This window comes from Chiloscyllium punctatum, chromosome 42 (assembly GCF_047496795.1).
Source record: "Chiloscyllium punctatum isolate Juve2018m chromosome 42, sChiPun1.3, whole genome shotgun sequence".
In the NCBI taxonomy this organism is placed as follows: domain Eukaryota; kingdom Metazoa; phylum Chordata; class Chondrichthyes; order Orectolobiformes; family Hemiscylliidae; genus Chiloscyllium; species Chiloscyllium punctatum.
Genome location: NC_092780.1, coordinates 40,722,172 through 40,747,864, shown reverse-complemented (window position 1 = coordinate 40,747,864; position 25,693 = coordinate 40,722,172). Strand labels below are relative to the sequence as shown.

The 25,693-nt window shown below is 50.4% G+C and overlaps 1 protein-coding gene across 1 annotated transcript in view; it reads right to left on the bottom strand.

Moving 5' to 3' along the window:
* The window catches only part of mrc2 (mannose receptor, C-type 2), a 299,439-nt gene that overhangs the window by 177,702 nt on the left and 96,044 nt on the right, over positions 1 to 25,693 (bottom strand). The window contains exons 3-4 of the mRNA XM_072561856.1: positions 7,351 to 7,524; positions 645 to 809 (exon numbers count right to left, since the gene is read on the bottom strand). Coding sequence (XP_072417957.1) covers positions 645 to 809; positions 7,351 to 7,524 — 339 coding nt within the window. The remainder of the gene's footprint in view (positions 1 to 644; positions 810 to 7,350; positions 7,525 to 25,693) is intronic.

The window sequence follows — 25,693 nt, the reverse complement described above, 5'->3', positions numbered from 1 at the left end:
TAGACCCATTGATTGGAGAGATTTCATGAAAGATGTAATAAAAAATAAATTTATATAGCACCTTGTCTAATCTCAGGACATTCTAAAGCCCATTAGAGCCAATGAAGTGTTTTTTTACAGTGCAAGGAGGGAACATGGCAGGGAAGCTGCACACAGCAAGATCCTACAAAGAGTAACATGACATTGACGAGACCATATTTTTTGTATTAGCTAATGAACAAGAGGTAAATCTTGCGCACAAACATTGCGGAAAGCTTTCCAGTTCTTACTCAAAATGTTCTCATGGATTTTTTACATCTTGACTAACAAACAAATGAAAGAGTATTGTGAGGACTGGGAGGAATATGGAGTTGAGGTCGCAATCAGATCTTACTGAATGGCAGAGCAGGTCAAAGGGCTGAATGGCCTACTCCTGCATTTAATTCAAATAGTTCTTTGCAATTATGTAAAACCCAGGAGGACAGAGGGGGCTTTAGTTTATCATCTCATCTGAGAGGCATATTTGAAACTATATCTCTTCCTCAGAACTGGGCTAGAGTGTCAATGCTGATTATACCCTGACATTTCCGAAGAGGGGCTTGAACACAAGACTCTGAGAGATGGGGGAGTATGCTATTGACCAAAACATGGCAATCCTGCCATACCGTTGATGTAGGTCTGTTCGTGAAGTTCAGTAATGCTCAGGAGATCAGAGTTCTGCTGCTGACAGCTAATGCGGGCCTCGCTCCAGGAGAGAGTGGACTGGAAGTTGAACTGGTAGCAGCTATTGCTCATTGGGTCCTTGTCCCAGAAGGTTTCACAGTCATCACCTGAAGAAAGAGAAAGTTGATTAGTAAAACTCCATATACCCAAGATTCTCAGCTAACTCAACTGACTGACCTGGCAGTTAAAACAACAGATCTGAAACAAACTGCTCAGACAATACATTTTCACAGCAACAATCATGGCAACATAGTTGTAAGCAGGTGTGTCAAAATCTTGTATCTCACTGCACACCAAATGCGCACCAGGCTTGAGGGGTGACCCTTACACAGGTTTATAAAATCATGAAGGGCATAGATAGGATAAATATGCAAGGTGTTGGCAGCAGGGAGAGTCCAGAATGAAAGGACATAGATTTAGGGTGAGAGGAGAAAGATTTAAAAGGGACCTAAGGGGAAAGTTTTTCACGCAGAGGGTGGTGCACGTATGGAATGAACTGCCAGAGGAAGTGGTGGAGGCTGGTATATGGGTATATGAATAGGAAGGGTTCAGAGGGATCTGGGCCAAGTGCTGGCAAATGGGATAAAGTTAAGTTAGGGTATCTGGTCAGCATGGATGCATTAGACAGAAGGGTCTATTTCCGTGCTGTCCATCTCGATGACTCTCTGACTCGAAATTCACTCCAGAACATCCCAGTTTGCCTCCTACTTCGAGGACTGCAATGTCCCCTCTCACACGGTGAACAATGCCCTCCAGCACATCTCCTCCACTTCCCGCACCTCTGCCCTCGAATCCCACCTCTCTGACCGCAACAAGGATAGACCCCCTTTGGGGTTCTCACCTTCCACCCTGCCAATCACTGGATACAACAGATTATCCTCTGCCATTTCCACTACCTACAGTCAGACCCCACCACGAAAGATACATTTCCCTCCCCATCCCTATCAGCATTCTGCAGAGACCACTCCCTCTGTGATTCCCTCATTAGGTCCACACTCCCTACCAACCCAACCTCCACTCCCCGCTCCTTCCCTTGCTGCCATGAGAGGTGTAAAATCTGTATAAGAGCAAATTACTGCAGATACTGGAATCTGAAAACAAAAGGGAAAATGCTGGAAAATCTCAGCAGATCTGGCAGCATCTGTAAGAAGAGAAAAGAGCTGGTGTTTTGAATCTAACTGACCCTTTGTCAAAACTTTAACAATGGGTCACTTAGACTCAAAGATGCTGCCAGACCTGTTGAGATTTTTCAGCATTTTCTCTTTTGGTGTAAAACCTGTGCCCACACCTCCTGCCTCACCTCCATCCAAAGCCCCAAAGGATCCTTCCACATGTGACAGAGATTTACCTGTACCTCAAAATACCTCACCGACTGTGTCCGTTGCTTTTGATGTGGTTTCCTCTATATTGGGGAGACAGGATGCCAACTTGCAGAATGTTCCAGAGAACATCTCTGGGCCACCCATACCAACTAACCCCACTCACTGTAGCCGACCACTTCAACTCCCCCTCCCACTCCATCAAGGACATGCAAGTCATGGGTCTCCTCCATTGCCAAATCCGAGCCACCAGACGCTTGGAGTAAGAATGCCTCATCTTCCGCCTTGGTACCCTCCAACCACACGGCATCAACATCAATTTCACCAGTTTTCTCATCTCCCCCTCCCACAGCTCATCCCAGATCTAACCCTCCAACTCAGCCCTGCCCTCGAACTGTCCCACCTGTCCATCTTCCTTCCCAAATATCCTCTCCACCCTCTGCTCCGACCTATCACCATCAACCCCCACATGCATCTACCTATCACCTTCCAAGCTACCTACTAACCCCCACCGCCCTACCCCTTCCTACTTATTTCTCAGCCCCATTCCCCCACCCCCACATTCCTGACGAATAGCTGATGTCCAAAATATCGACTCTCCTGCTGTCTGACCTGCTGTTCTTTTCCAGCGCCACACTTTTTGACTCTGATCCCCAACATCTGAAGTTCTCACTTTTGCCTCAGATATAAATTGATTGGGTAGCAGGAAGCAGTGTACTGTGTCTATACACCGATTGGCAGAATGTGACTAGTGATGAGGGGATCTATACTGGGGACCCAGCTTTATGTGGTATTTACAAATGATTTGGATAAAAGAGTAGACAGCTGTGTAGCCAAGTTGACTGGGCACAGAAAGTTCCACAGACTTTGATAGATTAAAGTGAGTTCAAAATGACAAGAATGAGATCATCTGCTTTGGATGCAAGAATAGATCCAAGTATTTTCAAAATAATGAGAAGCTCAAATTGTAGATGAATGGAAAGATTAAGGAGTCCAAGTTTAGAATTCACTAAAAACGTTCATACATTCCATGAATGTTTTACTTTTGATTTCAGTCCATTACTGGTTCAAGATGGCAGAGCCCGTCCACAGGGATCACTTTTCTCTCTTATTTCCTTGCTTTTTCCTTTCTCTACTTACCTTCTAGAGGGAGCTCAGTCATGGAGGCAGCGGCAGCAAAGGCAGCAGCTGGGGGCTTTGGCGGTTGGCCACAAGGTGGCCGATATGCCAAGGCAGAACGCTAGCAATCAGGTGGCATCACGGCCTCTTCAGGAATAGGACAGCATGGTGGCTTAGTGGTTAGCACTGCTACCTCACAGCACCAGTGACCTGGGTTCATTCCACCCTCGGGCGATTGAATGTATGAAGTTTGCACAATCTACCCATGTCTGCACGGGTTTCCTCCCACAGTCCATAGTGCAGATTGGTCATGGTAAATTCCCCTATAGTTGATCAGGGATGTGCAGGCTAGGTGGGGTAGCCATGGCAAATGTGGGGTGACACGGATAGGATTGAGAGATGAGTCTGGGTGGGATGCTCTTCAGAGAGTCAGTGTGGACTTGATGGGCCGAATGACTTCTTTCAGCATTGTAGTGATTCTATGAATAGGAGGCCTTGAATATGAATGCTAACCACATTCACACCAAATGCCAAAAGTAACATTTTTATCCTTAAATGCTACATATGGCCTTCACTAACTCCAATGGATGAAGTTGAGCACAAAGGCTTTTTTCTCCTATTCCAACCTTGCCTCGCTCTCTCCCGCAGACAGTGACTCACCCTCGGGTGCTCACCCAGTGGTGTCAGCTGCTACCTCTCACAATTGACCATTCTTCCTGAGTGAGGCTGAACTGCCAATTTTGGCAGGCCGGTCAAAATAAGAGTATCTCAGAGCCAAGTCCAAGACTGTCCTTGTATGACATTCACTTTCCAGCAGCAGCAGCTCTTGCTGAATGCCTCCTGTCACCATCCAAAGATACAACAGTGCAGCAAGGAGTGGGAACTCAAAAACCTGCCTTCCCAGGCAGGTGTCACACCATAAAATTACCTTGTATGTGCCCCAGGCAGGACAGGTCACTAATAGACTAAGTCTTACTGGAAATCTCAGAAGAGGAGAAAGTGAGGACTGCAGATGCTGGAGATCAGAGCTGAAAATGTGTTGCTGGAAAAGCGCAGCAGGTCAGGCAGCATCCAAGGAGCAGGAGAATCGACATTTCGGGCATCAGCCCTTCTTCATGATTCCTGAAGAAGGGCTGATGCCCGAAACGTCGATTCTCCTGTTCCTTGGATGGTGGAAATCTCAGAAAACAATTGGCTGTGTTGTAAACTGTGGATTTATGAATGACATGAGATGCAAATTATAGATCACAGCATATTTCAGTAGAATGATAAATCTGCGTAGCTCTGATGAATAATTTCTGGAGTTTAAGGGTCAGCATTTTGTTGTAAAAGGTGATTGGAAATAGCAATAGCAACAGAGACGTGGAGGAGCAGATTGGAAGGCAAATTATGGGAAGGTGCAGAAGTAACAGGGTTGTTGGTATGGGTGACTTCAACTTTCTTATTATTGATTGGAATCTCCTTAATGCAAATAGTTTTGATGGAACAGATTTTGTCAGGTGTATCCCAGAAAAATTCCTGACTCAATATGTAGATAGGCTGACTAGAGGGGAGGCCATATTGGATTTGGTGCTTGGCAATGAACCAGGTGTCTCGGTGGGAGAGCAGTTCAGTGATAGCAATCACAACTCCTTTACTATAATCATGGTGAGGGAAAGGAACATATGGTAAGGGTAAGTATTTAATTGGGGGAGGAGGAATTACAATGCTATTAGGCAGGAACTGAGGAGCATAAATTGGGAACAGATGCTCTCAGAGAAATGCACGACAGAAACATGGAGGTTGTTTTGGGAGCACTTGCTGATGGTGGTGGATAGGTTTGTCCCACTGAGGCAAAGAAGGTATGGTAGGGTGAAAGAACCTTGGATAACGAGATATGGAACATCTCATCAGGAGGAAGCTTACTTAAGGTTGTGGAAGCAAGGATCAGATGGTTACAAGATAGTCAGGAAGGAACTAAAGAATGGACTTAGGAGAGCTAGAGGGGCATGAATAAGCTTTGGTGGGTAGGATTAAGGAAAACCCTAAAGTGTTCCACACCTATGTGAGGAACAACAGTATGGCCAGAAAGCGGGTGAGGCCAATTAGGGATAGTGGAGGGAACTTGTGCCTGGAGTTGGAGAAGGTAGGGGAGGTCTTTAATGAATATGTTGCTTCAGTATTCACTCGTGAGAGGGATCTTGTCATTTGTGAGGACAGAGTGAAACAAGCTGATGTGCTAGAATAGGTTGATAGGGAGTATGTGCTAGAAATTTTGAAAAACATGAAGATTTATAAGTCCCCTGGGTCAGACGGGATATACCCTAGGTTCCTATGGGAGTGAGGGAAAAGATTGCTGCACCCTTGGTGATGAACTTTGCATCCTCACAGCCCACTGAAGTAGTGCCAGATGATTGGAAGGTGTTAAATATTATTCCCTTGTTTAAGAAAGGGAATAAGGATAACCATGGGAATTACAGACCAGTCTTACGTCAATGGTGGGCAAATTATTGAGAGGATTCTGAGAGACAGGTTTTATGATTATTTGGAAAGGCATAGTTTGATTAGAGATGGTCAGCACGGCTTTGAAAGGGGCAGGTCATGCCTCACAAGCCTTATTGAGTTCTTTGAAGATTTGACAAAACACATTGATGAAGGAGAGCACTGGTTGTGGTGTACATGGATTTTAGCAAGGTGTTTGATAAGGTTCCCCATGGTAGGCTCATTCAGAAAGTAAGCAGACATGGGATACAGGGAATTTTGGCTATCTGGATACAGGGAATTTTGGCTATCTGGATACAGAATTGGCTGGCCCATAGAAAACAGAGTGTGATAGTAGATGGAAAGTATTCAGCCTAAAGCTTAGTGACCAGTGACGTTTCACAGGGATCTGTTCTGGGACCTCGGCTCTTTGTGATTTTTATAAACGACTTGATTCAAGAAGTGAAAAGATGGTTTAATAAGTTTGCCAATGACACAAAAGGTTGGTGGAGTTATCGATGGATGATAGTAACATGAAGAATATGTAGATTAGTTTGATCTTTGAGTCAAAAAGTATAGTGCTGGCAAAGCACATCCAGTCAGGCATCATCTGAGGAGCAGAACAGTCTTGAGCATTAGCTCTTTCCTATAATGACATTCCTGATGAAGACCTTATGCTCGAATCATCGACTCTCCTGCTCCTCGGATGCCGCCTGACTGGCTGTGCTTTTCCAGTGCCACACTTCTTGACTCTGATCTCCAGCATCTACAGTCCTCGCTTTCTCACAGTTTGATCTTAGAATAGGATAAAAGGTGCGCATAACATCAAAGGCTGAATGACCTGTACTGTGCTGTACTGTTCTACATTCTATGCTGTAAAACAATCTCCCTTTCTCCATCAAAATGAGAAAAAGAGATTGTGAAGGCAGAATAGATGGATGGGAAGAGATAGAACAGAGAAGAATCCTGGGAAAGGAAACCAGAGAACAGAGACATCACAGTGAGGATGGACCAGAGTTCAGTGAAGGTCTGAATAGGCCTTACAGAAAAGGTCAGTCACAAAGTTGCACTATAGCATGAAGTAGGGTGCAAGGACTGAGGGCTGGTCAGAGGGCAAGGGAGGTTCCAAGGGTCAAAGTATCAGAGTGTAATGAGGACTGGTCAGATTTTAAGGGAAGGTTTGAAGGCCAAAATGTGAGGGAGAGTGAGAGGAACAGACTGTGGGGGAGGGTGAGAGGGACAATGAGAGTTTGAGGGAGACTGTTGAAGTGCAAGGATGGGCCCGAGCATGAGTTGGGCAATTACAGGCAGTGGATGGGCAAGAGAACTGGCACACAACTGACTTGTGAACAAAACAAATGGCAAAGACAATCAAGCCTTTATCAAACCCGTTAAAGCTTGTAGTATTCCAAATCATTTACAAATCATTTTAAAAATCAGAAAGTTACACTTATTACAGGTTTCATTTTTGTTAATCTTCAATGAGGACAATTTTATGAGCTGTTAACTTCTTGTTTTTATTTCAAAACTCCTTCCACAACAAAATTTGAAGCCAGTCTTTGCCCTAGGATTGAAAAAGACTGAAGAGACTCACTAAGCTCACTGTCACTCTAAATTTAAAAAATAATTTGAAAGAATAGAGAACCCATTTCTGGACTGAAACACAAGAAAATTTGATTCAAATTCTAAGTTATACTTATATAATCCAGAGGGCAGCCTCATCAAACACTACAGTGTGTAGCACACTTACTTTTAACTGGGCAGAATCCCCACTGTTCATCCAGCCCATAATCTACAGTTGTCGCACACCAGAGGTGTCCATCTTCTCGGCCAATACTAGTGCAGTCATGGTACCACTGGCTGTCATACATAAACGGAATTGTGCATGGCTTTCCATGAGAATTCCCCTGGATGGTGTAAATCTCTAAAAGAAAGAAATAATATCATTCAGAAAGTAAAATGTCACTGTGTATTTCAACACCAACAAGTCCCAGTTGAATGGGGCTGACCATGGGTAACAGTCAGTCCTGAAGATGATTGGGACTGACATTTACATTACTTAACCGTCACCTCCAACACTCACTGTATTTGCTGCAGACATTATCCTATTGTCAAAAGTTTGGAGGCTCGTCCATTTGACTTAAAACCATGAAGTTCAATGTCAACCTCCAATTCTCTAGCTGACACAGGTGTCCATACTCAACTCTATAAAAGGATTTACCTGAAACCAAAGTGCAAAGTGGCAGAAATGGAACAATTCATTTTAGGTCATCTTGCTCTTTTAAGAAAAGTATTAAATCTATATTTTAATTCATGATGTGGAGGTGCTGGTGTTGGACTGAGGTGGACAAAGTTAAAGATCACACAACAGGTTATAGTTCAACAGGTTTATTTGAAAATACAAGCTTATGGAACGCTCCTAGTTCTGGACTTTCAAATAAACCTGTTGGACTATAACCTGGTTTAGATTAGATTAGATTAGATTACTTACAGTGTGGAAACAGGCCCTTTGGCCCAACAAGTCCACACCGACCCGCCAAAGCGCAACCCATTCCCCTACATTTAACCCTTCACCTAACACTACGGTGTAATTTAGCAAGGGCAATTCACCTAACCTGCATATTTTTGGACTATGAGAGGAGACTGGAGCACCCGGAGGAAACCCATGCAGACACGGGGAGAATGTGCAAACTCCACACGGTCAGTCGCCCAAGGCGGGAATTGAACCTGGGTCTCTGATGCTGTGAGGCAGCAGTGCTAACCACTGTGCCGGCAACTGAACTGTTGTGTGATTTTTAGCTACATTTTAATTCAATATTGTTATTTCAAAATTTGCAGGCTTGTTGAGGTATTATAGCAAGGACTTGTAAAAGGCAAATCGCATCTTATTTCTTTATTTTTCTAATTATACTAACAACAATGGTAATACTTTACTAATAACGTTGTTTTTCTATGTTACCACTTGTATCTAAGTTTTGTACCGGTACCTTTGTATTTAAGATGCTCTGTGTGGCAACATTGTAAAATTCTCACTATTCTCCTGTACTTCTGAACTTGAGTACGCGTGACAATAAAGCTTAAAGCTTAAATTTTAAAAAATCAAATAACATCATAGAATCTCTGCACTGTAGAAGTAGGCTATTTGGCCCAATAACGCAGAAGTGGGTACTGCAGATGCTGGAGAGTAGAGTCAAGATTAGAGTGGTGCTGGAAAAGCACAGCAGGTCAGGCAGCATCCGAGAAGGAAAAATTGGTGTTTCAGGCAAAAACCCTTGATCAGGAATCACACATTTGGCCAAACAGGTCCATACCGACCCTCCGAAGAATAACCCATATTATTTCTATTTAAATGATCATCCAATGCTATTTGCCTGAAGGCCTCAATTTAATCTGGCACCATCACACTTCCAGGTAGCACTTTTCAGACCCAAATCAGTGTGTATGTGCGCGCACACGTGTGGGAAATACACAGCATTTCTTTTGCAAACCAGTTTAAATCAATGTTCAGTCATTTTAGATCCTGTTATGAATGAGTCCAGCTTTTTCTCGTGTACTCAGGATTAATTCTGTTAATTCTAAGAAAGCAGAAAAACTAGGGTTATTCTCCTTAAAGTAGAGAAAGATAATAGGCTAATAGCATTGTCCAAAATTATGATGGGTTTTGATGGAGCAACCATGATGGTCAGGGATTTGGTAAATGGAATACACAGACATAAGATAATTTACAATGAGAATTTCTTTATCATGGGAAATGATTATGATCTGAATTATACTGTCTGAAAGAGTGGCAGAGGCAAATTTAACAGTAGCTTTCAAAAGATGTTCAGATAAATAATTGAAAAAGAGTTACAAAAAAAAAGGAAGAGAAAGGTGTTAGATTGTTTCGATGAGCACTTTGAACGAAAGAGCCTCTTCCTTTGCTGTCGTATTCTCTGAGAGATGTGTTATATTGATAAAAGAAGTGTATATAGGAATTCTCAACAAGCACATTTGGCAACTTGTTGGGAAAATTAGTTTCTGTCAGAAAATTGCAAGTTAGTTACCCAAAATGAAATCCACTTGAAGGATATAAGTAATGGTGCCCTTTGGCAATCAATGCTGGGACCGTTGCTCTGACCTGCATAGAAGTTGCTGCCTCATAGTGCCAGGGTCCCAGGTTCAATTCCACCCTTGAGTATCTGTCTGCGTAGAGTTTGTACATTCTCCCCCATCTGCATGGGTTTCCTGTGGCTGCTCCAGTTTCCTTCCACAGTATGAAGATGTGCAGGTTAGGTTAATTGGCCATGCTAAATTGCCCATAGTGACTAGGGTGTGCAGGCTAGGTGGGGGTAGCCATAGGAAATACTGACTTTCAGGGAGAAGGTGGGTGGATCTGGGTGGGATGCTGTTTGGAGGACCTGTTTCCACAGTGTAGGCTTCTATAATTGTACAGGCAAAATTTGGCAAGCAATACTACAGTGGAACAATGGACTATCTTTAAAGAGGAAATAGTTTGGCTTCAATTGAGGTTCTTTCCTCAGAGGATGAAATGGTAGGACAAATAAATCCAGAGTTTCCTAAATGACAAAACAGATAGCTAGTAAGATGGAGCCGAAAAAGAATGCACATGGCAGATGTCACTTTAATAGCATCAGTGAAAATAGGGCTCCATCTTACTAGCTGTGAAAATACAGAGAAATTCAGAGGGGATCTGAAAAACAATTGAACCCAGAGACCCAGGTTCAATTCCCTCCTCAGGCGACTCTCTGTGTGGAGTCTGCACATTCTCCCCGTGTCTGCGTGGGTTTCCTCTGGGTGCTCAGTTTCCTCCCACGATGCAAAAATGTGCAGGTTAGGTGAACTGGCCATGCTAAATTGTCCGTAGCGTTGGGTGAAGGGGTAAATGTAGGAGTATGGTTCTGGGTGGTATACGCTTCGGCGGGTCGGTGTGGACTTGTTGGGCTGAAGGGCCTGTTTCCACACTGTAAGTAATCTAATCTAATCAAATGAAAGAAGCAATGAGAGAGCATTGGCACTTGACAGAAATGGAATCCAGAAGTCTAACACAGGCATGTAATTTATAAAAGATAGGTAAAGAGAGGCGTGGGGCTAATTATGGATCAAAAAGGAAACCTGCATACAGAGATGGAGGTTATGGTTGACATACTAAATGAGTGCTTTACATCAGTCTTTACAAAGGGAAAGGCTGCCAAAGGCGGAGCTAGTTGAGTTACTAGAAGACTTAACAATTGATTAGGATGAGGTGTTAAATAGAATGAAAAACAGATTTAACAATTTGAGTCTAGCATGAAGGATTATATTAGGCTCTAAACGTTAATTCTGTTCTCTCTTTGCAGATGTTGCCAGGCTTGTTCAGTTTCTCCAGTATTTTCTTTGTTTCAGATTTCCAGCACCTGCAATATATTGCCTTTATAAAATATTTGGCTGGATGGAATGCCACCCAGGATCTCACGCAATGTGCCAAGGATAAGAAGGCAAGGATGGGAGGAAATGATGGAGGTACTGGCTGTTATTGGACAATTCTCCTTAAAAATACGTTTGGTGCTGAAAGACTGGAGAATTTTGAATACTATGCTATTATTGAGACTGTGCAAAGATGTGCCCAGCCATTGTGCATCAGTTTATCCTTATTAGAAACAATATTGCAGAACAAATGTAGATTAATTACAGAAATCCATGATGGATTTGTCACAGGTTTAACTTTAATGTGGAGGTGCTGGTGTTGGATTAGGGTGGACAAAGTCAGAAGTCACACAACACCAGGTTATATACCAACAGGTTTATTCAAAATCACAGGCTTTTGGGATGCTGCTCCTTCATCAGGTGAAGTCTTCATTGAGTGTCGACATGCCTACTACCATTACACGTGAGGACACCACCCACCATGTGCATGGAAGGTACTCATCTGACTCAGCCAATTTTGTCTATCTACACTGCAGGCAAGGATGCTCTGAGGCATGGCATATTGGCAAAACCATGCAGATGCCACAACAGATGAATTGGCACCGGGCAACAATCACCAGACTGGGATGTTCCTTCCCAGTGGGAGAGCATTTCAGCGGTCAAAGATATTCGGCCTTGGATCTTCGGGTCAAGGTCCTTCAAAGCAGACTTGGGGATACTCAAGAACACAGAGAGGCCTAGCAGAGGCTGATAGCCAAGTTCTGTACCCATGAGGACAGCCAAAACCAGAATCTTGCATTCATGTCACACTACGAGTGACCCCAGCACACTATACACTCTCACACACAAACACTCTCTCATACGCAAACATACTCACACAGACAAACACACTCACACAGACCCTCTCTCATGCTCACGCTCTATCTCTCACACATGCACACACGCGCACAAACTCTCTCCCAGGCATGTATTTCATCACACTTGCGTGTGCCCACATGCACAGTCAGTCTCGTGCACACACACTGTCCTGTGCGTGCCCACACGCGCGCACACAGTCCCGCACACCCACACACACAATCAGTCCCATGCACATCCACATGCATTCAGACCGTGCACCCACACACACAGTCCCGCGCACACCCACACACACACTCAGTCCCATGCACACCCACACACACTCAGTCCCATGCACACCCACACATACTCAGTCCCATGCACACCCACAGACCCACACACACACACAGTTTCACACACACACTCAGTCCTGCACACCCACACACATACACACACAGTCCCTAGTCCCGCGCATGCCCACACACAGACTCCCACGTGTGCACACACATCCTCTCTCACATGCACACACACACTCACTCTCCCTCTCTCCTGCACATACACACAAAAGCTCTCACTCCTGCGTGTGCTCATACACACATTCTCCCTCCCGTACACACGCTCCCCTCTTCCCCTGCGCACATAAATAGTCTCCCATTCTCCCGCCCACGCGTGCATACACACTCCCTCTGATTTGCATACGCAGTGAACACACTCTCCCACTCCCCTGCGTGCACACACACACCCCCATGTGCACACACATGCAGTCCACTCTGCCACACTTGCACGCATGCACTCTCCCTCTGTACCACACGCCCACACATTCTCACTCTGCCCCGCATGCACACACACTCTCTCCCTCTCCCCCGCGCACACAGACACACTCTCCCTCTCCCCCGCGCACACAGACACACTCTCCCTCTCCCCCGCGCACACAGACACACTCTCCCTCTCCCCCGCACATACAGACACACTCACACTCTCCCTCTCTGTCGTGCACACAGAAACACTTTCCCTTTGCCACAAGCACACACAGACACACTCTCCTTCTCTGTCGCGTACACAGACACACTCTCTCTCTCCCCCGCACACACAGACACATCCTGCCTCTCCCCCGCACACACAGACACCTTCTCCCTTTCACACGAGCATACACAGACACACTCTCCCTCTCTGTCACGCACACAGACACACTCTCCCTCTCCCCCGCACACACAGATACACTCTCCCTTTCCCACGAGTGCACACACACACACACTTTCCCTATCCCCACACGCACACACTCTCCGTCTCTAGTCCTCACGCACACAAACATTCTCCCTCTCCCCCATGTGCACACACTGTCCCTCACTGCCCTGTGTGTGCTCACACACTCCCACTCTGCCAAGTGCACTCACAAACTCTCCCTCTCCCTCTCATGCACACAATCTCCCTCTCTTCCCGTGTACACACACACTCTCCCTCCCTGCTAAGTGCACACACACATTCGCTCTCTCTGCCACACGCACACACTCACAGACACTCCCCGAGTGTACACACTCTCCCTCTCCCTTGTACACATGCAGTCTCCCTCTTCCCTGCAAATACGAACTCTCCCTCTCTCCCGTGCACACACACTCTCCCTCTCTCCCCTCCCCACACATACTCTCACTCTTCAAAGTCTGTGAGAAGATTTGTAGCTCGGGTGCTCGTTGTTGTGGTTCTGTTCGCCGAGCTGGGAATTTGTGTTGCAGATGTTTCGTCCCCTGTCTAGGTGACATCCTCAGTGCTTGGGAGCCTCCTGTGAAGCGCTTCTGTGATCTTTCCTCCGGCATTTATAGTGGCCTGTCTCTGCCGCTTCCGGTTGTCAGTTCCAGCTGTCCGCTGTAGTGGCCGGTATATTGGGTCCAGGTCGATGTGCTTGTTGATAGAGTCTGTGGATGAGTGCCATGGCACTAGGAATTCCCTGGCTGTTCTCTGTTTGGCTTGCCCTATAATAGTAGTGTTGTCCCAGTCGAATTCATGTTGCTTGTCATCTGCGTGTGTGGCTACTAAGGATAGCTGGTCGTGTCGTTTCATGGCTAGTTGGTGTTCATGTATACGGATCGTTAGCTGTCTTCCTGTTTGTCCTATGTAGTGTTTTGCGGAGTCCTTGCATGGAATTTTGTACAATACTTTGGTTTTGCTCATGTTGGGTATCGGGTCCTTCGTTCTGGTGAGTTGGTGTCTGAGAGTGGCTGTTGGTTTGTGTGCTGTTATGAGTCCTAGTGGTCGCAGTAGTCTGGCTGTCAGTTCGAACTGACACACACACACACACACACACCCTCTCTCTCCCACACGCGCGCACACACACACTCTCTCTCCCACACACACACACACTCTCTCTCCCACACACACACACACACTCTCTCTCTATCCCACACACACACAGATACACTCTCTCTCTCTCCCTCCCCCAACAAACACACACACACACTCTCCCCCCCAACAAACACACACTTACACACATGCACACACTCTCTCTCACAAACACACACTCTCTCCCTCCCACACAAAAACTCACTCTCTCCTACACACACACACTCTCTCTCCCACAAACACACGCACTCTCTCCCACAAACACACATATACACTCTCTCTCCCTCCCCCAACAAACACGCACACTCTCCCTCTCCCCACAAACACACACGCACACTCTCCCCCTCCCCACAAACACACACTCACACTCTCCCCCTCCCCACAAACACACACACACACACTCTCCCCCTCCCCACAAACACACACACACACTCACTGTCTACTACACACGCACACACACTCCCACAAACTCACTCACTCTCTCTCTCTCTCTCTCTCTCCTACACACACACACTTTCACACGTGCACACTCCCATCTCTCCTACACACACTCACACACACAGACTCTCACTCTCTCCCACACACACTCGCTCTCCCACACGCACTCTCTCTGCCACACACACACACACTCTCTCTCCAACACACACACAAACACACTCTCTCTGTCCCACACATACACACACACTCTCTCTTCCACACACACAAACACACTGTCTCTCCCACCCACACACACTCACTCTCCCACACACACTCTCTCTCTCCCACACACACACACACTCACTCTCTCCCATACACACACACTCTCTCCCATACACACACACACTCTCTCCCATACACACACACACACACTCTCTCTCCCACACACACATACACTCACTCTCCCACACGCACAACTCTCTCTCCCACACACAAACACAAACACACTCTCCCCCTGACAAACACACACGCACACACTCTCTCACACAAACACTCACTCTCTCCCACACACACATACTCTCTCCCACACACACACACACTTTCTCTCCCTCCCACACACACACACTCTCTCTTTCTCTCTCACACACACACACACTCTCTCTTTCTCTCTCACACACACATTCTCTCTTTCTCTCCGACACACACACACACATTCTCTCTTTCTCTCCCACACACACACACACACACACACATTCTCTCTTTCTCTCCCACACACACATTCTCTCTTTCTCTCCCACACACACACACTCTCTTTTTCTCCATCTCCCATACACACACTCACTCACTCTCCCACACACACACTCACTCACTCTCCCACACACACACAGCTCTCTCTCTCTCCCACACACACAGCTCTCTCTCTCTCCCACACACACACCGCTCTCTCTCTCCCACACACACACCGCTCTCTCTCTCCCACACACACACTCTCAGACACATGCACTCATTCTCTCTCACACACACGCACACTCTCTCACAAGCACAGACTCTCTCTCTCCCACTCTCTCACACACCTCTCTCCCCCCCACACACACACCTCTCTCCCCCACACACACCTCTCCCTCACACACACACACACCTCTCTCTCCCCCACACACACACCTCTCTCCCCCACACACACACCTCTCTCCCCCAAACACACACCTCTCTCCCCCAAACACACACACACCTCTCTCCCTCACACACACACACCTCTCTCCCCCCCACACACACACCTCTCTCCCCCCCACACACACACCTCTCTCCCCCCCATACACACACCTCTCTCCCCCCCACACACACACCTCTCTCCCCCCCACACACACACCTCTCTCCCTCACACACACACACACCTCTCTCCCTCACACACACACACACACCTCTCTCTCGCACACACACACACACCTCTCTCTCCCACACACACACACCTCGCTCTCCCACACACACACACCTCTCTCTCACACACACACACACCTCTCTCTCCCACACCTCTCTCTCCCACACACACCTCTCTCCCACACACACCTCTCTCCCACACACACACACAAACACCTCTCTCCCACACACACACACACACACACCTCTCTCCCACACACACACACACACACCTCTCTCCCCCCCACACACACACACCTCTCTCTCACACACACACACACCTCTCTCTCCCACACGTCTCTCTCCCACACACACCTCTCTCCCACACACACCTCTCTCCCACACACACACACACACACACCTCTCTCCCACATACACACCTCTCTCTACCACACCCACACACACACACCTCTCTCTCTCTCACACACACACCTCTCTCTCACACACACACACACCTCTCTCTCACACACACACACACCTCTCTCTCCCACACACACCTCTCTCCCACACACACCTCTCTCCCACACACACACACACACACACACACACACCTCTCTCCCCCCCACACACACACACCTCTCTCTCCCACACACACACACCTCTCTCTCACACACACACACACCTCTCTCTCCCACACACACACACACCTCTCTCTCCCACACACACACACACACCTCTCTCTCCCACACACACACACACACCTCTCTCTCCCACACACACACACACCTCTCTCTCCCACACACACACACACCTCTCTTTCCGACACACACACACACCTCTCTTTCCTACACACAGGTCTCTCACCCCCACACACACCTCTCTCCTCCCCGACACACACACCTCTCTCTCCCACACACACGCACACACCTCTCTCTCCCACACACACGCACACTCTCGCTCTCTCCCACACACGCACACTCTCTCTCTCCCACACACACACCTCTCTCCCCCACACACACACACCTCTCTCCCCCACACACACACACCTCTCTCCCCCACACACACACCGCTCTCGCCCACACGCACACCTCTCTCGCCCACACGCACACCTCTCTCCCTCACACACAAACACACCTCTCTCCCCCACACACACACACACATCTCTCTCTCTCCCACACACACACACCTCTCTCTCTCCCACACACACACACCTCTCTCTCCCACACACACACACACCACTCTCTCTCCCACACACACACACACACCTCTCTCCCCCCCACACACACACACATCTCTCTCTCCCACACACACACACACACATCTCTCTCCCACACACACACACACCACTCTCTCTCCCACACACACACACACACACCTCTCTCCCCCCCACACACACACACATCTCTCTCTCCCACACACACACACCTCTCTCTCCCCCACACCTCTCTCCCACACACACCTCTCTGCCCCCCCCACACACACACACACCTCTCTCTCACACACACACATCTCTCTCTCCCACACACACACACACACACACACACCTCTCTCTCCCACACACACACACACACCTCTCTCTCCCACACACACACACACACCTCTCTCTCACACACACACACCTCTCTCCCACACACACCTCTCTCCCACACACACCTCTCTCCCACACACACACACACCTCTCTCCCACACACACACACCTCTCTCCAACAAACACACACCTCTCTCCAACACACACACACCTCTCTCCCACACACACACCTCTCTCCCACACACACACACCTCTCTCCCACACACACACCTCTCTCCCACACACACACACACACCTCTCTCTCCTACACACACACACCTCTCTCTCCCACACACACACACACACACCTCTCTCCCACACACACACACACACCTCTCTCCCACACACACACACACACACCTCTCTCCCACACACACCTCTCTCCAACACACACACACCTCTCTCCAACACACACACACCTCTCTCCAACACACACACCTCTCTCCCACACACACACACACACACACACACACACACACACACCTCTCTCTCCCACACACACACACACACCTCTCTCTCCCACACACACGCACACACCTCTCTCACCCACACACACTCACACTCTCGCTCTCTCCCACACACACACACCTCTCTCTCCAACACACACACACCTCTCTCTCCAACACACACACACCTCTCTCCAACACACACACACCTCTCTCTCCCACACACACACACCTCTCTCTCCCAAACACACACACCTCTCTCTCCCAAACACACAAACCTCTCTCTCCCACACACACACCTCTCTCTCCAACACACACATACCTCTCTCTCCAACACACACCTACCTCTCTCTCCAACACACACACACCTCTCTCTCCCATACACACACACCTCTCTCTCCCACACACACACAGCTCTCTCTCCCACACACACACACCTCTCTCTCCCACACACACACACCTCTCTCTCCCACACACACACACCTCTCTTTCCCACAAACACACACACCTCTCTTTCCCACACACACACACACCTCTCTTTCCCACACACACACACACCTCTCTTTACCACACACACGTCTCTCCCCCCCCCCCACACACCTCTCTCCCCCCCGACACACACACCGCTCTCTCCCACACACACGCACACTCTCGCTCTCTCCCACACACGCACACTCTCTCTCTCCCACACACGCACACCTCTTTCCCCCCCACACACACACCTCTCTCCCCCCCACACACACACCTCTCTCCCCCCCACACACACACCTCTCTCCCCCCCACACACACACCTCTCTCCCTCACACACACACCTCTCTCCCTCACACACACACACACCTCTCTCCCCCCCACACACACACACCTCTCTCCCCCACACACACACCTCTCTCCCCCAAACACACACCTCTCTCCCTCACTCACACACACACCTCTCTCCCCCCCCACACACACACGCCTCTCTCTCCCACACACACACACCACTCTCTCCCACACACACACACCCCTCTCCCACACACACACACACCTCTCTCCCACACACACACCTCTCTCCCTCCGACACACACACACCTCTCTCTCCCACACTTCTCTCCCACACACACACACACCTCTCTCTCACACACACACACCTCTCTCTCCCACACACACACACCTCTCTCTCTCACACACACACCTCTCTCTCTCACACACACACCTCTCTCTCTCTTACACACACACACACCTCTCTCTCTCTCACACACACACACACCTCTCTCTCTCTCTCACACACACACACACACCTCTCTCCCACACACACACACACACACCTCTCTCTCCCACACACACACACACCTCTCTCTCCCACACACACACACACCTCTCTCTCCCACACACACACACACCTCTCTCTCCCACACACACCTCTCTCTCCCACACACACACCTCTCTCTCCCACACACACACCTCTCTCTCCCACACACACACCTCTCTCTCCCACACACACACCTCTCTCTCCCACACACACACCTCTCTCTCCCACACACACACCTCTCTCTCCCACACACACACCTCTCTCTCCCACACACACACACACACACCTCTCTCCCACACACACCTCTCTCTCCCACACACACACACTCTCTCCCACACACACACACTCTCTCCCACACACACCCTCTCCCCCACACACACACACCTCTCTCCCCCACACACACACACCTCTCTCCCCCACACACACACCTCTCTCCCCACACACACACCTCTCTCCCCCACACACACACCTCTCCCCCCCAAACACGCACACCTCTCTCTCCCCCACACACACACCTCTCTCCCCCACACACACACACCTCTCTCCCCCACACGCACACCTCTCTCCCCCACACGCACACCTCTCTCCCCCACACGCACACCTCTCTCCCTCACACACGCACACCTCTCTCCCACACACACACACACCTCTCTCTCCCACACACACACACACCTCTCTCTCCCACACACACACACCTCTCTCTCTCCCACACACACACACCTCTCTCTCTCCCACACACACACCTCTCTCTCCCACACACACACACACCTCTCTCTCTCTTACACACACACACACCTCTCTCTCTCTCACACACACACACACACACACACACACACCTCTCTCTCCCACACACACACACACACCTCTCTCCCACACACACACCTCTCTCCCACACACACACACACACCTCTCTCTCCCACACACACACCTCTCTCTCCCACACACACACACACACACCTCTCTCTCCCACACACACACACACACACCTCTCTCTCCCACACACACACACCTCTCTCCCACACACACACACACCTCTCTCTCCCACACACACACACACCTCTCTCTCCCACACTCACACACACCTCTCTCTCCCACACACACGTCTCTCTCCCATTCTCCCACACACACACCTCTCTCTCCCACACACACACCTCTCTCTCCCACACACACACCTCTCTCTCCCACACACACACACACACCTCTCTCCCACACACACCTCTCTCTCCCACACACACACACACACACACTCACCCTCTCCCCCACACACACACACCTCTCTCCCCCACACACACACCTCTCTCCCCACACACACACCTCTCTCCCCCACACACACACCTCTCCCCCCCACACACGCACACCTCTCTCTCCCCCACACACGCACACCTCTCTCCCCCACACACACACCTCTCTCCCCCACACACACACCTCTCTCTCCCACACACACACACACACCTCTCTCTCCCACACACACACACCTCTCTCCCACACACACACACCTCTCTCCCACACACACACACCTCTCTCCCACACACACACACACACACACACCTCTCTCTCCCACACACACACACACCTCTCTCTCCCACACACACACCTCTCTCTCCCACACACACACACCTCTCTCTCCCACACACACAAGTCTCTCTCCCATTCTCCCACACACACACCTCTCTCCCACACACACACCTCTCTCTCCCACACACACACACCTCTCTCTCCCACACACACACACCTCTCTCTCCCACACACACACACCTCTCTCTCCCACACACACACACCTCTCTCTCCCACACACACACACACCTCTCTCTCCCACACACACACACACCTCTCTCTCCCACACACACACACACCTCTCTCTCCCACACACACACACCTCTCTCTCCCACACACACACACCTCTCTCTCCCACACACACACACCTCTCTCTCCCACACACACACAAACACCTCTCTCTCCCACACACACACACACACCTCTCTCTCCCACACACACACACACACCTCTCTCTCCCACACACACCTCTCTCCCCCACACACACACACCTCTCTCCCACACACACACACACCTCTCTCTCACACACACACACACACCTCTCTCTCCCACACACACACACCTCTCTCTCCCACACACACACACCTCTCTCTCCCACACACACACACCTCTCTCTCCCACACACACACACCTCTCTCTCCCACACACACACACACCTCTCTCTCCCACACACACACACCTCTCTCTCCCACACACACACACCTCTCTCTCCCACACACACACACACCTCTCTCTCCCACACACACACACACACCTCTCTCTCCCACACACACACACACACCTCTCTCTCCCACACACACACACACACCTCTCTCTCCCACACACACACACACACCTCTCTCTCCCACACACACACACACACCTCTCTCTCCCACACACACACACACCTCTCTCCCCCACACACACACACCTCTCTCTCACACACACACACACCTCTCTCTCCCACACACACACACACACCTCTCTCTCCCACACACACACACACACCTCTCACCCCCCACACACACACACCTCTCTCTCCCACACACACACACCTCTCTCTCCCACACACACACACACCTCTCTCTCCCACACACACACACCTCTCTCTCCCACACAGACACACACACACACACACCTCTCTCTCCCACACAGACACACACACACACACACCTCTCTCTCCCACACACACACCTCTCTCTCCCACACACACACACACACACACCTCTCTCCCACACACACACACCTCTCTCCCACACACACACACACACACCTCTCTCTCCCACACACACACACACACACACACACCTCTCTCTCCCACACAGACACACACACACACACACACCTCTCTCTCCCACACACACACTCTCCCCCACACACACACACCTCTCTCCCCCACACACAGACCTCTCTCCCCACACACACACCTCTCTCCCCCACACACACACCTCTCCCCCCCACACACGCACACCTCTCTCCCCCCCACACACGCACACCTCTCTCCCCCCGACACACGCACACTCTCTCTCTCCCACACACACCTCTCTCCCCCCCACTCACACACCTCTCTCCCCCACACACACACACCTCTCTCCCCCACACACACACACCTCTCTCCCCCACACACACACCTCTCTCCCCCACACACACACACCTCTCTCTCCCACACACACACCTCTCTCTCCCACACACACACCTCTCTCTCCCACACACACCCCTCTCTCTCCCACACACACCCCTCTCTCTCCCACACACACACACACACACACACACCTACACCTCTCTCTCCCACACACACACACACACACCTACACCTCTCTCTCCCACACACACACACAGCTCTCTTACCCACACACAGGTCTCTCCCGCCCACACACACCTCTCTCCTCCCCGACACACGCACACTCTCGCTCTCCCACACACACCTCTCTCCCCCCCACACACACACCTCTCTCCCCGCCACACACACACCTCTCTCCCCCACACACACACACCTCTCTCCCCCAGACGCTCACCTCTCTCCCTCACACACACACACACCTCTCTCTCCCACAGACACACACACACATCTCTCTCCCACACACACACACCTCTCTCCCACACACACACACACATCTCTCTCCCACACACACACACACCTCTCCCACACCTCTCTGCCCCCCCCACACACACACACACCTCTCTCTCCCACACACACACACACACACCCTCTCTCTCCCACACACACACACACCTCTCTCTCCCACACACACACACACACCTCTCTTTCCCACACACACACACACACCTCTCTTTCCCACACACACACACACACCTCTCTTTCCCACACACACACACACACCTCTCTTTCCCACACACACACACACCTCTCTTTCCCACACACAGGTCTCTCCCCCCACACACACGCACACTCTCGCTCTCTCCCACACACGCACACTCTCGCTCTCCCACACACGCACACTCTCTCTCTCCCACACACGCACACTCTCTCTCTCCCACACACACCTCTCTCCCCCCCCACACACACACCTCTCTCCCCCCCCCTCACACACACCTCTCTCCCCCACACTCACACACCTCTCTCCCCCACACACACACACCTCTCTCCCCCACACACACACCTCTCTCTCCCACACACACACCCCTCTCTCTCCCACACACACCCCTCTCTCTCCCACACACACCCCTCTCTCTCCCACACACACCCCTCTCTCTCCCACACACACCCCTCTCTCTCCCACACACACCCCTCTCTCTCCCACACACACCCCTCTCTCTCCCACACACACATCTCTCTCCCACACACACACACACACACCTACACCTCTCTCTCCCACACACACACACACCTACACCTCTCTCTCCCACACACGCTCACCTCTCTCCCTCACACACACACACACACCTCTCTCTCCCACAGACACACACACACATCTCTCTCCCACACACACACACATCTCTCTCCCACACACACACCTCTCTCTCCCACACACACACACACCTCTCTCTCCCACACCTCTCTCCCACACACACCTCTCTGCCCCCCCCCACACACACACACACCTCTCTCTCCCACACACACACACACACACACCTCTCTCTCCCACACACACACACACCTCTCTCTCCCGCACACACACACACCTCTCTCTCCCACACACACACACACCTCTCTTTCCCACACACACACACACACCTCTCTTTCCCACACACACACACACCTCTCTTTCCCACACACAGGTCTCTCCCCCCACACACACCTCTCTCCTCCCCGACACACACACACACCTCTCTCACCCACACACACGCACCACTCTCGCTCTCTCCCACACACGCACACTCTCGCTCTCCCACACACACCTCTCTCACCCCCACACACACACCTCTCTCCCCCCCACACACACACCTCTCTCCCCCCCACACACACACCTCTCTCCCCCCCACACACACACCTCTCTCCCACACACACACACCTCTCTCCCCCACAGACACACACACACCTCTCTCCCCACACACACACACCTCTCTCCCCCACACGCTCACCTCTCTCCCTCACACACACACACACACCTCTCTCTCCCACAGACACACACACACATCTCTCTCCCACACACACACACATCTCTCTCCCACACACCTCTCTCTCCCACACACACACACACCTCTCTCTCCCACACCTCTCTCCCACACACACCTCTCTGCCCCCCACACACACACACACACCTCTCTCACACACACACACACACACACACCTCTCTCTCCCACACACACACACCTCTCTCTCCCACACACACACACCTCTCTCCCACACACACACACACACACCTCACTCTCCCACACACACACCTCTCTCTCCCACACACACACCTCTCTCTCCCACACACACACCTACACCTCTCTCTCCCACACACACACACACCTCTCTCTCCCACACACACACACACCTCTCTCTCCCACACACACACACACCTCTCTTTCCCACACACGCACACACCTCTCTCTCCCACACACACGCACACTTTCGCTCTCTCACACACACGCACACTCTCGCTCTGTCCCACACACGCACACTCCTCGCTCTCTCCTACACTCGCACACTCTCTCTCTCCCACACACACACACCTCTCTCCCTCACACACACACACCTCTCTCCCCCACACACACACCTCTCTCTCCCACACACACCTCTCTCTCCCACACGCACACACCTCTCTCTCTCCCACACACACACACCTCTCTCTCCCACACACACACACACACCTCTCTCTCCCACACACACACACATCTCTCTCTCACACACACACACACTTCTCTCTCTCACACACACACACACCTCTCTCTCTCAGACACACACACACCTCTCTCTCTCTCACACACACACACACACACACACACCTCTCTCCCCCCACACACACACACACACACCTCTCTCTCCCACACACACACACACACCTCTCTCTCCACACACACACACACCTCTCTTTCCCACACACACACACACACACCTCTCTTTCCCACACACACACACACACCTCTCTTTCCCACACACAGGTCTTTCCCCCCACACACACCTCTCTCCTCCCCGACACACACACACACCTCTCTCTCCCACACACACGCACACTCTCGCTCTCTCCCACACACGCACACTCTCGCTCTCCCACACACGCACACTCTCTCTCTCCCACACACACCTCTCTCCCCCCGACACACACACCTCTCTCCCCCACACATCACACACCTCTCTCCCCCACACACACACACCTCTCTCCCCCACACACACACACCTCTCTCCCCCACACACACACACCTCTCTCCCCCACACACCCACACCTCTCTCCCCCACACGCACACCTCTCTCCCCCACACGCACACCTCTCTCCCTCACACACACACACACCTCTCTCTCCCACACACA